The sequence below is a fragment of the Cavia porcellus genome, unplaced genomic scaffold, assembly GCF_034190915.1.
Source record: "Cavia porcellus strain 051 isolate PalLab524CR breed Dunkin Hartley unplaced genomic scaffold, mCavPor4.1 scaffold_15, whole genome shotgun sequence".
Taxonomy (NCBI): Eukaryota; Metazoa; Chordata; class Mammalia; order Rodentia; family Caviidae; genus Cavia; species Cavia porcellus.
This window is the reverse complement of record NW_026947498.1, coordinates 58165744-58181704: the sequence shown is the minus strand read 5'-3', so window position 1 is coordinate 58181704 and position 15961 is coordinate 58165744. Positions and strand designations below refer to the sequence as shown.

The following is a 15961-nucleotide window of genomic DNA, read 5'->3' as shown; positions in this document are numbered from 1 at the left end:
AGCAACAGCGGTGAATGAATGGAATGTTGTTCCCACACACCTCTGGACTCTGGGGCTGGCTCACCGGCACAGCTGAGGCAGGCTCAGTGACAGCAGCGTCAGCGTCAGCGTCAGCATCAGTGGGGAACTGAGTGGAAGGGGACAGATTCGTGGAATGGCCAGATGGCTCATTAAATTCATTTACACTGAGATAGCCCTAAAAGGAGGAATTGAGAAGTTAGACACACAGAAAGCAAAAGCAGAGGCATGCGAGAGTATTAATGTTCCCAGTACAATGGAGTTAGCCGAGAGTGCCACAGCCAGGTATCTGGGTATTATCAAATGTTTCATTAAGAGGATAATTAGCAATTAAAATGGATTCATGGTGCTTAGTCTTGAAAAATGGCATTCTAAACATTAACTTAATTCTTCCAGTAAAATCAAGATGATTCTATTGTAAATGCTACACCTTCAAATTGAAAATATCCAGAGGGACATCAGCATTCATTCTGTGGATGAAATGAGGTTGTCACTATACATACATTGAAAAAAATCACACATCGAGAGACGCCCAAAACAAAATTGACAATGCAATCACTCACTCCCTAATTCAAGAACCTTTTCCACAAATCTTCCCTCTGAGATTTTTCCCATCTTTTGTTTCTTGATGCATTAGTGTGTCAGCAGAAGTGGGCTGAAGGTTACCAGATTTTCCCCTAAGAGAACATTTATAAAACTGTAATTTATTTATAATGGAATTTAGCTTTGCAGCGTGTCAACTGAATGAAAATTAAAAGCAGTGTTCTCATTCAGGTGAGCATGCAGACATAGACAGACACACACACACACACACAAACACACACACACACACACACACACACACACGACACATACACCCCTAATGTAAACTTGAGACTCAGTGGTATTTCAATTCAAGGCATTTTCCCCAACCTCCAACTGTTCCCTTAGAACACAGAATTTCAGTTCTGGGTTCAGCTTAGAGAAAATACCCATGAACCAGTATCTCTGAAAATCAAATGTATTTGTGGAAAAGGTCCTTGTAAATTTTCATGCAAAGTAATTATAAAGATCAATCATGATTATTTATTTTCTGCCCTACTAAGAAAGCACTGTGAAAAAGAATAAAGTACATAAAATAAACCTCTCTTTTAAAAATGAAATGGAGTTAAGTTTGACAGCTGGGCTCTTTCATTAGCTCATTAATGTTTTCAAAAAGTGACCCCAGAATAGGCAAGATACTGTGTTGTGATGCTGTTGAAGGAAAAACTCTATGTGAGAATCAATTTTTGCTGAGAACTTTTGTGACAAGGAGAAGAAAGCTTAGAGTTCAATGGTATCAACTGGATGTATCAAAGTCATGTACTTCCAAAAGGGCTGTGGATAGTACATGAAGTCTTAGAAGGTTAAAACCAAAGAAGGGAAGTAATTAACTAGATTGTCACATTTCACTTTGTACATGATAGTGAATTGGGAAGAAAATTAGCAACTCTGAATTATTCTTTTGCTCAATTGATAGACTATTGCAAAACTAAGGATTGAAATTCCTTAAATGGTTATAGCTCATGCAACTCAATTGCTTCAAAGGTGTGTGCTATCTGTTAAAACTGGGAGTTTTTTAAAAATCCCAGTCTCCCCTTTTAAACTTATTCCTTGCTGTATCATTTCTATGTCAGTAAAAGATCCCATCAGTCGCACTGTTTTAACTGGAATAGTGGGTCTCTGGACACTTCTTTTTATTTACTTCACCACCACATCCAACCTATCAGCAAGAAGTTTTAATTTTACCACTAACATTCACTACAGAACTCCTAAAACTTTTCTCTACCTCTCTGTTGCTCTAATTTAAGCCTCAGGATCTGCAGCCTGCACTACTGCGATCACCCCATATCCCCCCTACATCTCCTACATCTTAGAATCCAACAGTCAGTGAGCGGCCTACAGTGATCTCTGACAAATGGTCTCAAATAAGGTCACCACCTATTTAAAGCTTCCCATCACACAGATGAGCTGCATTTCATGACCACGACTCACAAAGCCTGCCCCTTCCCACCTCACGACATTATCCGACACCACTACACTCCCTTTACAACCACCTTAAGTCTGCCAGCTCTATGTTCTGATGATGGACACAAACTACAAAACTGAATGATATAACAAAGCTACTGTAGACACACTTCTTAAAAAATGCTTGAGGCATACATGCCTCACACCTATTATTGTAATGAGCATTTTATTTTCTATACCCCATGCCATACACTGTTTTCTTTGTAAAAATTCCTAACTCTGCTCTTTCTTATACACAACTTATAAATAAAAGCAGTTTTGGGATTGTACAAATTTTTATGTAGAGGCAAGCTTTCCCCTTAGCTGACAAACATAAGAAAATATATAGAACACAATTTTCTTTTTCATCTAGCATTATAATTTTCCAACTCAGAATTAAAAGTTGTATCAGTGAAGCTTAGCGAGGAGATATGGATGGACAGGGTGTATAAAGCTGAATATAAGTATGAGTTCCCAACTAGAAGAGAAAGTTCCAAAAATAACACTGGGAAGAGAAATGAGAAATCACGTTATCTTCTCAAATATTTCAGGGTATTATCCTGTTTCTTAAAACTGAGGAGAAAGGAGTAAAATAAAAGAGAAGGAGTGCTAAGATTACTAAAAGAAAAGCAGAGAATGTCAAGTTCTTCTTGGTCTAGATGCTAGAAGGTTCTAAATGTTTTCCAAACTCCAAGACACCTAGGTCCCTGCCAAAAAAAGTAGACACACACACAGACACACACACAGACACACACAGGGCACATGCATGTTAGACACAAAGATAATTTCTAAAATCCTCAAAGCATACAGCAAAAAAAGGTAAGAAAACCATCAAAATATTGAGTGCCTTCACGAGGCATTTAAGATCATCTTTTTACTACTCAACTAAAGGCACATCTCCTTTATTGCTAAGGACACATACAAAAACTCATGGCTTACCTCTTTTAAAGTATTAGGGTTAACAGGAAACCCTTTCCCCCCAGAGAGGCTGGAGTATTTCTTTTCCAGATTACAAAGATTCTCCTTTTCCTGAGGAAACACAACATCTATTAGGCTTAGAGTTAACCTTGGACAAACTGAGCAGAACAGCAAGTTTGTATTTCACACAACATCAAGATGCTACACACGTGCCCCATTTCTAGTTCCTCTGCTCATCTTCAGTCAACACTTTTCACTGTAAATATCTCACCATCCACTAACTGGTATGATCCATGCATTATTTTCAGTGTAGTTACTTTCTTTTTTTTTTTTTTTTTTGTCTTTTTCCTTTTTATTGGTACCGGGGATCGAACTCATGACTGCTTGCTTGCAAGGCAGGCGCTTAATCCGCTGAGCTAAATCCCCAGCCCCTATAGTTACTTTCATGTGTTTAAAAAAAAGAATTGAAACTCTGTTTGAAGCAAAAATAAGAGGCACATTCTGAGTCTTTTACAAACCTTATCTTTCACATATTTTCTAAAGTAAATTTTTTATCCTTTTAAGAAACACATCCTGATGTGTCCTTTGGTATCTAGTGTCACAACCCAACAATATATTTTCTTCTGGAAGCTTTGTGATAAAGCAACTTTATGATCTCAAAACTGTGGGCCTATGATCCATCTTTAGTTAATCCAGTGGTTAGAAACCTTCAGAAAAATATTTATGGGTCACATTCTTTATTTATTGCAGTATAATCTATGTACACGGAAATGCATAAATCTAGTATATAATTTCACAGCTTTTAACAAATGGAACAACATTCCAATCAATATAAAGACCATTGTCATCCCCCCAAAAGTTGTCTCATACCTTCCCAGTTAATCCCTATCCCAATGGGCAGCCCTTGTTCTGACCTGCTGTACGCAGGTGAATCATACAATATACAGTCCACTGTGCAGCTGCTTTCTCCTCCACAACATTGCACGAATCTACTGTTCACTCTTTTATTGCTGAAAAGTACTATATTATATATGTGTACCCAATACCCTGTTTATTCATGTACCTACTGTTAAATATTTTGGTTGTTTCAAGGTCCCCCCCCCCTTTGGTGTTATTTTAAAAAGCTACTTTAAACAGTCTCATATATCTTTTTTATGAAGAGTTATTTTTATTTCCCCTATGTAAATGTCCAGGAATAAAACTGTTAGGACAGGCTGAACATATGTTTAAAGATACAAGACAGACTACTAAGGATTCTCTGAAAGGGGTGTACATTTTATTCACATCCGCAGTCCATGTAAGTTGACTTCCTTGCTGACATTTGCAAATTTTACTTTTAGACTTTAGTCATTTTAGGCGGGGTGACATGAATCATATGATTACTTTAATTTACACTTCCTTGATGACCAATGATGAGTATTTTTTCATGAGACTTACTGGTCCTTTGTACACCTTCTTCTATAACATTACTGTTCAAGACTATTGCTGACTTTTTAAGTTTACTGATGATTATTTATTTATTTATTTATTTATTTATTTATTTATCGGTACCAGGAATCAAACTCACAACCACGCGCTTGCAAAGCGGGCGCTTATGCCGCTGAGCTAAATTCCCAGCCCCTAATTATTTATTAAGGTGTAGGAATTTTTAATATGTTCTAGACATAACTGTATCTTTGTAATTTTCTGTAAGAAATCTTTATCCATGACTCCAGGATATTTGTATATTTTCCTTCTGGAAGCATTGTCATTTCAATTTTTTTATTTAGGTCTAAAACCTGACTTTAATTAATTTATAAACGTAATCTAAGGATGCTGATGTTTCCATAGTTACATACTTGATCCATCTGTTGAAAAGATTTTCTGTTCCCTACTAAAGTGCCTCCGAACGTCTGTCCAAAAAAATCAATAGTGTATGAATGGCCTATTTCTGGACTCTCATTTCTACTCCATTTATCTATATGTCTATTTTTATGCAGACTGTTTTAAATACTAGCTTTGTAATACAACTGCAAGTGAGATAATATCATCTTCCAACTCTTTTCTTGTTTAACAGTTGTTTTGGTTAGTGCAGATTCTTTGCTTTTTAATATATAGAAGATAGCCGTTATTTGTCATAGTTATATTTTATAATATTATCACAAACATTGGATTATTGTTCCTGGAGGAACTCAAGGAATGTGTTCCCGTGAGCCTCTGGCCACAATGTCTTTGTCACCAATCCATAACAACTCTGTGCTGTGTGTCCCCCACTCCCCTCCTCACTCCGCAGTATGGGGAACTGAACCTAGGAGTGTAGCGCTACATCCCCAGCCCTTTTTATTCTTTTAAGACAAGGTGTCACCAAGTTGCCCAGGCTGGCTTAGAACTTGGGGCCCTCTTGCCTTACCCTCCTAAATAGCGGGGATCACAGGCATGCACCACCTTGCCTGTCGTGTGTTTCGCTTGAAGACTTGGGCCTGAGTGAAGCCTATTTAACACATATATTTCCTCTATTAAGATACATCACGGTCTTCCTAGACTTGGGGACACTAGACGGCACTCACTATGCTTGGAAGACATTCAAAACAGTAAAATCACTGCAACACTAAAATGTGAAAACTGGCCTTAAACATCCTCTCTGAAAAAGACAACTGTTTCCAAGATGCGAACTAAAGCAGGAAGGCAGGGTGTTGCCACAGCCCTGTTCAGCCTCAGCTAGGAACGTACATACGGGTGAGTCAAACTTTTCACTGCTCTACACATGTACGTGAATGACTGCAAAAGCACCAAAAGTGTTGACTGAGGAGTTACAAACGTATTTTAGCAGGCAGGTGAAGTGAGAATTATGGAATCCATGAATAATGAGGAACAATTATAAATTTTGACATCAACTTGTCAATTTCTACAAAGAAAAAGTGTTGAGATCTGGAAACTGAAATGTATCTATAGATTAAGGGGGAAACAAAATCTTATTGGGTATGGAGCACGATTTTTAAAATCAAGTCATATTTTGCATATATTTTAATGAGTAAGTATTATATCTGTAATTATCTTTTACCTGCTTGTGGGGTTTTATCATTTAAGAGTTTTTTCCTTTTCCTAGAATTTTAACAACTACTGAAATACATATACTATTTCATTTATGCTGAGCCTTTAAATACTTAGCTTTTTTTTCTATTAGTACATGTTTACAATATATAATGATCACACTCACCGAGGGGAATTTATACACACAACAAAACACATCTTCCTTCATTTTTTTTTTGAAATGCTTCCACATTTCCAAAAGCTCTTTCCATCAACTCTTTTTATAGCTCAGTGGCACAGTGCCTGCCTGGCAAGTGCGAGGTCCTGAGTTCACCTCCCAGTACCTCAGTAAGTAAATCCCTTTCCTCTTCCTTTCCCCTCCTTTCCCATCTCTTGTTCCCTACCCATTTGAAAAAGTTCTTCTGACACCCTAATACCTATCTTCCATGTTATGTGCCTGTGAATGTTATATGCAAAGGGTAAAATGGTTGCAGCGATTAGAGCAGGGCTAGGGCCGTGAAGTACAGCTCCATTCAGAGATTTCCAGGGGACTGTGTCAGGGAGCTGTGGCCCCAGGGTACCACAACAAATGGACTCACTTTGTGTGAAGGCCTATTTCCTCCTTTTTAACTGATAAGCAGCCCAAAAGGGATTGTTCATTTCTTATAGATGGGACCGCGGTACAGGCGCATCCTTCAATCTTGTTCTGGAATTTGATCCATCTCCTGTATGCCCTTCTGAATCCATCACCTATTTTCATATTCCCAGTGTCATTTCCCTATGTAGCCTCTTGCACCCTGGGCTTACACCTCTGGTCAGCCCCATCAACGTTGGTTAATATTTGGTGTCATCGAGCATCATGTCAGAAAGCTAAACTACAAGTTGCTTTTTACTCTCTGTGTCTGAAGGACGCCCTCATATGTGGTCACAGGCAGGTGTTGCAAGTGGTAAGAACATAGTCCCTTGGGTGAAAATGATCTCACCATGCTTTCACAGTCACACTAGATGCACTGTCTGCAAATAGGATTAAATCAAACCAACTTCAGTGTGGGATTTTCCAGGAAGAAACATACATATAAATAATTGAAGTTTAAATACTGGAATAGATGAGCCAAAATATTTCATAGCAATAGAAAGAGCATTTTTCCTTACATCTGTTATAAATTAGCATTAAAAGACCATATATGTTAGCTATTTGATGTAAAATTTGATTTGTTTCAAAGAGGAAAATAAGATAAAGTATAGATTTTCCATAGTGTGGATTTTTCACAATGTGGAAAAAGCATGCAGAGATTTTCTGAATTGTTGTTAATCACTCACAAAGTATCAGCCTATTAATATGGGAAGATTAAACAAAAATATATACACAAAAACCTTCCTTAAATTAACAGGCATTCACTATTAAGAAGGATTTATTTTCAAAGAGGAGGCCTTCTCCATTTTGGAAGGTGTGTTCTTATTGTAACAGTGCTGAACGGGAAATACTTACTCTTTGTATCATCATTATTAAGTTACTCTTTTCTTTCACAAAGTGATCTTGTTCTCTCTGAGCCTGCTGAACAATGTGATTGGCTTGCTTTTTTAAGGCAGAAATTTTCTCCTGGAAGAAAAAGGGTGATTACAGAAAGATGCACATTAGATGAAATTCAAGGAGGAGGAATTCTGCGTTGTTGTTCTTACTGCTGTTGTTCTACCACTGTGATTAACAGTGACCATGTTTTATCTGTTGGTGGGCAGTTATTACTACTCAGAAGCCACGAAACCTCTCTGTTTGTCTGAGGGCTCAATGCTTTTCTTTTTCTTTCTTTCTTTCTTTCCTTCCTTCCTTCCTTCATTCATTCCTTTCCTTTGGTTTTTGATTTTTGATCTTTTGAGATAGGGTGTTGCTATGCAGTCCAAACTGGACTGGAACTTGCTATGTAAACCATGCTAGGTTTGAAGTTACAATCCTGTAGCTTCCCTGAGTCTGATGTACAGACAAGCATCATAAAGTCTAGCTCTCAACTCCTTTCTTTATTTAAGTGCAATACAGTTCAAGTGACTTAAAATCTACTTTGAAGAACCCAGAAGTCAAAGGGTTGTTTTAGACTATCAACGAATCTGACATTAGGTTGGGAGATACCTGATGGGAAGAAAACACTGGAATTTCGTATTTAAACAGAGAGGTGAAAAAGTCATCTTGTTTACCTTTCTTTCTCTTTTATTACTTAATTTTATCAGGTTAGTATGGAATTGTGGGATGTAACACTAAATTCTGGGCTGGCCATCCAGGAACTACAGGCTGAGTGGACTCCGCAGAATTAATATGGTATTCTCATAAGCTACTTCTAATAGTAACAAATTATCAGCTGGATTTGGAAATTATGAGCTATGGAAACAAAATTTCAAAGTAGGCGTGGTTCACACAATTATTCTGAATTTACTTACTGTAGTTATAAAAGGAAGTAATTTAAAGCAAGTATCTGAATTTCTGATTTCTATGACTTGCTTTTTATATAAATGAAAAAATACTTATTTTTTTCATAAATGCATGCATAGCATTATACAACAACGACTGTAACCCATCTCACTTTATCTAGATCAGAATACCACTTGTTATCCTATATGGCAGGCTCCATAGTTTGTCAAATGTGATACAATTAAATACATGAAAATGTTCAGATATAAAAATACACACACACACACACACATTGTAACTGTATGAATGATCACTATTGGCACATAGTGAGGAGAATACTTTGATTTTTCACTAAACATCACCTGCACAAAGTACCTTTCTACTGACGATGTTCCGCTGGTATTCAGCCACTTCACGTAGGAGCTGCTGAGTTAAGTTCTCCTTTTCCTCATCCAGACGGCTCTCGTGTTCCAGCTGTTGGAATTCCAGGTCTTCAAAGTGTTTGCTTTCAACATCCAACAGGTCAGCATCCTTTGGAAAACAGGGAGTGAAAACAAGATATGCCAGGCTGGCTGTAATCATCGTAACTGAAGAAACAGTTACCAAAAGTATTTGGTCTCTAGCACCCGCCAGGGTTAGAGCCCGAGGGAGTCCAACTCCAGAACAGCGGCCGCAGCGTGGACTGGAGAGGGCAGCAGGAGCTTCCCCAGAGGTTCCAGCTGCTCTGCGCATGCAGGAGTTCTTAATCTGCCAGGTAGCTTTAAGATGCACAGTGAAGTATAAAAACAATTAGATAATTAGCATAAATATTATTTACAGAACGAAAATGAGATATAAACTCTTAAAATTCTTTCCCACAATTTTCGCAGGAAATATGAAATGAAACTTTAGTGCAGAGATTAAAGATTCAAAAGTTAGCATATATATACATATAAACAAGAGGTCTTTTAAGGGAATGAGAAGCGAAACTATTAGACTTTTTTGCTTAGAATCTAAAACTGCTCTTAAAAAAAAAAAAACCTACTAAAAACATTTGGAGATGAAAGCTTTTAAACTGTGCCCATGAAAATTATTTACAAATCTTTTTACTGGAAAATATAGTGCCAAAGTTTTCTTCAAGCACAAAAGGTCACTAAAAAAGTTAAGCACCATTATTCTGAGAAGACTCTGGAGGACATTTTAAAAAGTCAGAAATGACCTAAATCAGATGGGTTAGGACAAGTCTTCCTACCTATAAGACACTTGGAAACAGTAATGTGTTCATGCATCTGCATTCATGTGAGGGGTGGTTATATAAATTATTCTCCAGTTCACCTTGTAAAGCACATCTCTTTAATTTTGGAGCGCTAACAACTATATATGTGGTACTATAAAATAATTTTTAAATTATAATTTACAAATGATCAATACCAAAATGAAAAGGCAGTTAGGCAATGTAATTAACAATTTTTACATAGCTAAAAGAGACAAGATATTTTGTTGCTCAATTAAATCCTCAGACTACTAGAAATATAATGATACGATAAATGAGCTCTATCTCGCTACTCAACCCCAGCCTCTTCTGATTTTTATTCTATGAATAATTAAGGTTTTTAGTTCAATGGAATATATTTCTATCTTCAGCAATGAATTAAATTCTAGGGATGACTCAGAGATTATTATGTAAGGCAGACTACATTCTTATAATTTAAAAGCATAAAAAACATATGATTTGAAAAACCTAAAAAAAGAAAAGAAAAATCTATTCCGCATTTCTTAAAATCTCTTTACATTTTATTTGGCTTTAAAAAAAGTGTGGTCTTGATTTTATGTTTTTGGCTAGTATTTCCAGTTTTCCAGGTATTTTAAATTTATAATTTCTAAATAATTAATTCATTAGAGGAATTAAGAAATGAAGTGACAAGTATTGTAAGAAACAAAGTATCTGCAGTCTTGAAATAATGTACTAGCCAATGTATTCACTCACACAGGAAGGTACACCCAAGTTTTCAAGTTTTTTTTTAAATAATCCTATAAATAATCTTAAATAATAAGACGACGGTTAAGGGGAAAAAAGCTCTTTTTTTTTTTTTTTGGCTTTTAAATAATCTTCATCCAGTTTAGGCAGCTGGCTCCTAACATATAGATTTATTCACTATGCTGGTCCATTGCTTAGTCCACATCTGGTTAATATATAACATGTTATTTTAAGCCTGCATGAAGGCCAGAGAGACAATAATTTACTTGTAGTAAATATTTAAACTACTGAATGAAAATAATAGCACACTGGGAAGAAAAGTTGAAAATTAAGCTAGACTCAGTACTCAAAATTCTGCTGATCAAGCTACCTAAACTTTTAAAATATGTGTATATAAACTTACAGTCTTACAGAAAACCTATTTAAGAGCAAGGTAAGCCTTTGAAAAGATTTTAGATAAGAATAAGAATTCAAAGAATGTAATTATAGGGGACAGAAATAGCTTAATTGAGACCAACTAATATATACAGGAAGCTCAAAGTCAAATACATTGACCAACTGAGTGGATTCAAACTAAACTCTCATTAAAAGCACAATGCATATACTGGTTGGTAAGCTCAAGGGCCAAGCACAAATCAAAACAAAACAGGCACTAAAAATATTCTACATATTCCTTTCTTCTTTCCATTAACTGTTTTGAGATTATAAGGCAGAAGTTCACATGCAGGGCCTTATAATTTCTTTGCCTAAGAAGGGACAAAAAGAAGAGAACATGCCAGGGCCAGTAATGATTGTGAAAAAAAATCTCATGATCTCTGGAAGCAAATCTAGATGCGATTCAGTTTGTTAACTTTTCTCCATCTTCTGCTCGGTGGTCAAACACTGTACACTTTTGAAATATGGAACAAGATAGCAGTACAGCTTCCTATACACTTCCAATGAGTGTATGGAAGCCCACAGAAGTGGAATGACTTTTCCAAGCCTCCAGGATAAACTGATATTAGAGCCAGTGATATAAAAATGGCTTTCTCATTATAAGATCACGACCTAGATCCAAAGCAACAATTTAGTTGAGCAAATATTAAAAGCAAAGGAAAACTGCCCAAGCCAGTTATCTGTCTTCTCCACTTAACAGTGGACCATATCCTGGCAAATGAAAGACTTATTTAAGTTCAGTTTCCTTTTCCACACTGGGAGAATGCCAGGATTGATGAGTCCATACTGACTACACAATAATCATAAGTCATGAAATTAGCGACAGCTAAAAACTATGCTTAAAGATTCTAAAGGAATATTTTAAAGATAAGAAGTTCAGCCATAAGAATTTAATGTTTTATACACAAGATCATCACATAATCTCAACGTAAGTATTAGGACAACATGAAGTTTGTAAAAGTGATTTTCCTCCTGCTCATTTATTTGTTTATTTATTTTATGTGACCTGCCACCTAATGAGATTAAATGTAATAAATTTTTATCAAATCTTCTTTAAATACTTTCAGAAAAGCTTTGTAATGAAGTGGTACTAGGAAATGCCTGAAATCTGAAGAGAAATGAATTGTGACAACACATGAAGTCTAGTATGAATGGACTTGCTGTGAATTTTTACTGATTAAGCCCGTTTACTGATTAAGCCCGATGATTGATGAAGAGTTACACCGGTCATCATCCCTGGAAAACAGAGTAGTAGATACTTTATAATCAGGTTGGTAGAAGCTATAAAACTCTTTTATCTCTGCTGTGCAAAGAGGTTTTATGATAAGAACTTTATACCTTGCATGAAGAGGAAGGTAAAAGAGCTTTTGCCTTCATTTAATGGAACATTGTCTGCCTTGTTTCCTTGTCTATTTTATAGTCAAAATTCTTAGAGCATATATAAATTAATGAATTTTCCAATAAAATCCAGATCATACAAATAGAATTTGTATTTAACTGAGTCCAGGTTATTAATAAACTTTTTGGCCTTTTCTTTCGAAACAATTATAAAGAGCACAATTGATAATAACTAGAAAAAAAGAAAAAATGTATCACCACAATGATGATCTTAAGAATTATGACTGTGTAAAATCACAGTAAGGCAGACTGAAAACAGTAGACAAATATAAAATTCACACCAGGCATAGTGATGTACACCTGGAGACTGAGGCCAGAGGATCACTGGAAGGTGGAGGCCAGCCTGGGCTACATAGCAAGATCCTATTTCAAAAAAACAAAAAACAGAAAAACCATAAACAAACAAAACAAAATTTTAAAAACCCAAAGTGTATGTGTATATATATATATATATATATATATATATATAGAGAGAGAGAGAGAGAGAGAGAGAGATATTCCAGTTTTCTTATCTCTTATCAACTGGTATAAACACAACTATAAACTAAAATAACAAACACTAATCCTTTCCCAATCATTTGTATCACAAAATGTGTAGAGAATTATGGCAACGAGAGATAGGAAATTTTATCTTCCTACAGAAAATTCAGCTTTACTGAATGAAAATGTATAAAAAGACATACTGTTGAAACTTTCTTTGCTTTAACACTATAAGAAATAATCATTAAATTGTTATGTGGCCATTTAACCTGCCTGCACCCGAGACTCATTAGGATGCTTCCAACCTCACCACTACGTACTTGTTTTAACTGTAATTCTTTAATGTCTAGTGATACTCTCAGAAGCATCAAGTATATTAAAGGTCATCTTAACATTTTTGAAGTTTGTTATCTAACCAGTTTTTTTATCTGCTCATTAATGAGATGGTACAGACAGAATATGAATAAAATTACCCATGTTGACTGGCATAAAATCACAAATTGTTACTCACTCAGGACAAACTGCATGATTCCTTTAGAGGTTTGAGACTGTTAATGACCGATTCTCTGGGATCACAGCTGATCAGAGGAAACAATTCAGTTGTCAAGGGGCTGTGAAAAATTAAGTGGTCACGCCAGTGTCTGTTAAATTATTTGCATATGAGGTCTCCTTTCAGCAGATAACCAGCAAGGTTGTGTTGAAGGCTCCCAGAATTAGGGATAGGAGAATAACCAGATAAAATTTAGTTAGAAGATATATGTTGTAATAAGCTTTTAAAATATAGGATGTTCACATGAGAAGATGGTGAGGGCGTTCACGATGCCCTCTTCTTGGATCTTAGTGTTTTCCTGCTCTAATCACACTCATGACTTCAATGTCACTAAGCAGCAGAAAGAAAGAGAATAAAAGAAAAAAAAATGAGTAAAAGTGGAGGGCAAATCAGAGACTAGAATAATTTTGGGAAAAGAATAAAAAGTCAAGCTAAGGAAAAATAATTCAAGGGCAACTAGTACTTACAATACAGCAAAGATTACAAGGAAAGATGTCAGTTGACTTAAATGCCACAAACTTGGTGTCTGTCACAAGTCTTACTTCTAAAGAACAACTCCAGAAGAGCTTTTGCATTATAAATTAGGAGAAGGATTCTAGTATGGAATGTTTAACTCAATAGCACAGAATAATATATACTATTAGCATCTTTATTTTTATTTAGACAGTGTCTAATCACTACAACTTACCTAAATTTACGCTACGCAAAGCAGTAAGTCAGGTACATGAAACTTAATCAGAAACAAATGAAACAAAACAAAACGAAACAAAAAAGAAGTGGTGCACTCCTGTTTGCTACTGACCCTCTTCAGTTGTTGCTGTAACTGTTCCCTCATGGACTCAGGACAATTGTCCAGCTGGGTCTTCTGCTCGGAGTAAAGCTCCTGAAGCCTCTCTAGTTTTTCCCTTTCAGCATCAAGCTTTACCTTCTCCTGAAGTTCAGAAATCAGAAAATAGAAGAATAGAAATTACCTTTCACACCCAGGCAGGTGCTAGTGAACATTTCCAAAGGATAACAAACATACACATGTGCTACAATGTAGAAAAACAACTGATTAGTGATTAAAGGGGCATAAATGGAAGTTAAGGAGGTCCAGATTCTGCATCCCAACACAATTCATTTAACTAGGTGTGACAATGAGCCATCCTTCTTTTCTTCCATCCTTCCTGCCACCAAGTTACAAAGGCAGAAGCAATGGTAAGAGTGAATATTGGTCAGTGGCTGAGAACAGCAACAAAAAAGGCCAACCAAGTCCACATTCACTTGAAAACAGTCACTTGTGGAAAATGGGTATTTATTTACCTTGAAGACTATCATGGTCCAATTTCCTCGAGGCTCTTGCTAATGCAGTTTTGGAAATTACTAAAATTACTGAAATTTGTTCTCAAGTTAGAGGCACTTTGATGCACTAGTCAACTATCAATATTCAAGTCATTTCAAATGTTCTAGCTAGTTGGAAAGCTTCAGGGTCTAACCAATTAAAAATTTTCATTATCAAAAGAGTTTGTAATTCAGAGGCTAGGAAAGCTAGTATAAAGGCAACACTAACAAAGTAACCAGGGAGCAGAGACACATCAAAGCTGTGACACTGGGAAACACAGACTTACAATGAATGATACAAAGAAATTAATCGAAACATCACCGTGAAATCTAGGTGAGATACTCAGGAGCCATAAAAAAGAAAAGAAAGAAGATAAGGTTAAGCCCCTCCCAAGTCACACATGCCAAGGTGACCCTGGACATTCTCTAGGATGTAACAGGTAAAATACTATAACTGTCTTCTTGACTTTTGGTCATTTTATGATGCTGTGAACGTTTTAAGCAAATGTTAGTCTTCATTGCCTAAAATCATGTGTAATGCTTTCAACATAAATATTATGAAGCTCTTTGATGATTCCACCTTCACTAAGTACAAATGCCATTTTCCTGTGGTTCTCTGTGTAAATTGGTAGAAATAAAACTACTTAATCCTAAGCAGATGGCAGGACTTTTAAAAAGGATGAACCTCTGAATTAGTCCAATGAAGTCATATTTCCTATAATTTGTTTACCTAAATGACATGATTTCCTGTATGAACACAGATTGTTGACAAAAGTTATTGTTCAATCTATAACTATATGACATTGATACCTACGAGTTCTCTTGAGTCTCCGTGTTTGATTTAATTTTTAAATTTCAAGAGTACTTTAAAAGGTACATATATATGTATGTAAGTTAAGAAATGTATATTTTCCTTGAAAAAATTAAATTCAGACATCATAGCCTTGTGAATATTTCAGATAACAATATAAAAGGAATGTACAATAACTCAAGCCTTAACAGTCTATAAGTGAGGTTTCTTCAGGTTTTAACAGTACGTTTGTTCACTGTGCACATCTGCAGAACAGGAGTTGGAGAAAGCATGTCAAAAGAGAAAAGAATTCTCAAGTGTTAATCTACAGTAAGGCTGAATATACTACTACCTGTTAGACTTAGTCATTTGTCTCACAATTAATGTTTTTCTTCTAATGAAACAAGCAATACATAAGAAAATGTGTTATTTCCTATGTATGGATAAATGATTACCTGATTTAAACAGAATCTTATCCAAATGAATCCTATTCCTTGATACTGTGTCACCAGACTTCTAATAGTTCTAGCTCTGAACAGAAGGTTAAAAAAATTACTGAATGTAATTAAATAATACATAAGCAAAGTCCTAAAATTTAAAGTTTTATGTGACAGATAATACACAATATTAGATAATATGGAAAGCCACTGCCCTAAAACACAG

The 15961-nt window shown here is 35.8% G+C and overlaps 1 protein-coding gene and 1 long non-coding RNA gene across 22 annotated transcripts in view; one reads left to right on the top strand and one right to left on the bottom strand.

Annotated features, from left to right (window-relative positions):
- The window catches only part of Phldb2 (pleckstrin homology like domain family B member 2), a 257658-nt gene that overhangs the window by 23045 nt on the left and 218652 nt on the right, over positions 1 to 15961 (bottom strand). For 9 of the 21 annotated variants that reach the window (XM_063224936.1, XM_063224942.1, XM_063224929.1 and 6 more), the window contains 5 exons: positions 13991 to 14119; positions 8744 to 8899; positions 7460 to 7570; positions 2983 to 3072; positions 41 to 196 (listed from right to left, as the gene is read on the bottom strand). In XM_063224936.1, the coding sequence (XP_063081006.1) occupies positions 41 to 196; positions 2983 to 3072; positions 7460 to 7570; positions 8744 to 8899; positions 13991 to 14119 (642 nt within the window). The remainder of the gene's footprint in view (positions 1 to 40; positions 197 to 2982; positions 3073 to 7459; positions 7571 to 8743; positions 8900 to 13990; positions 14120 to 15961) is intronic. The other 12 variants (XM_063224934.1, XM_063224943.1, XM_063224944.1 and 9 more) reach the window with 5 other exon arrangements.
- On the top strand, positions 4643 to 12571 carry LOC134470490 (uncharacterized). Its single transcript, XR_010039417.1, has 2 exons — positions 4643 to 5676; positions 11828 to 12571. It is a non-coding gene; the product is annotated as an uncharacterized LOC134470490 (long non-coding RNA).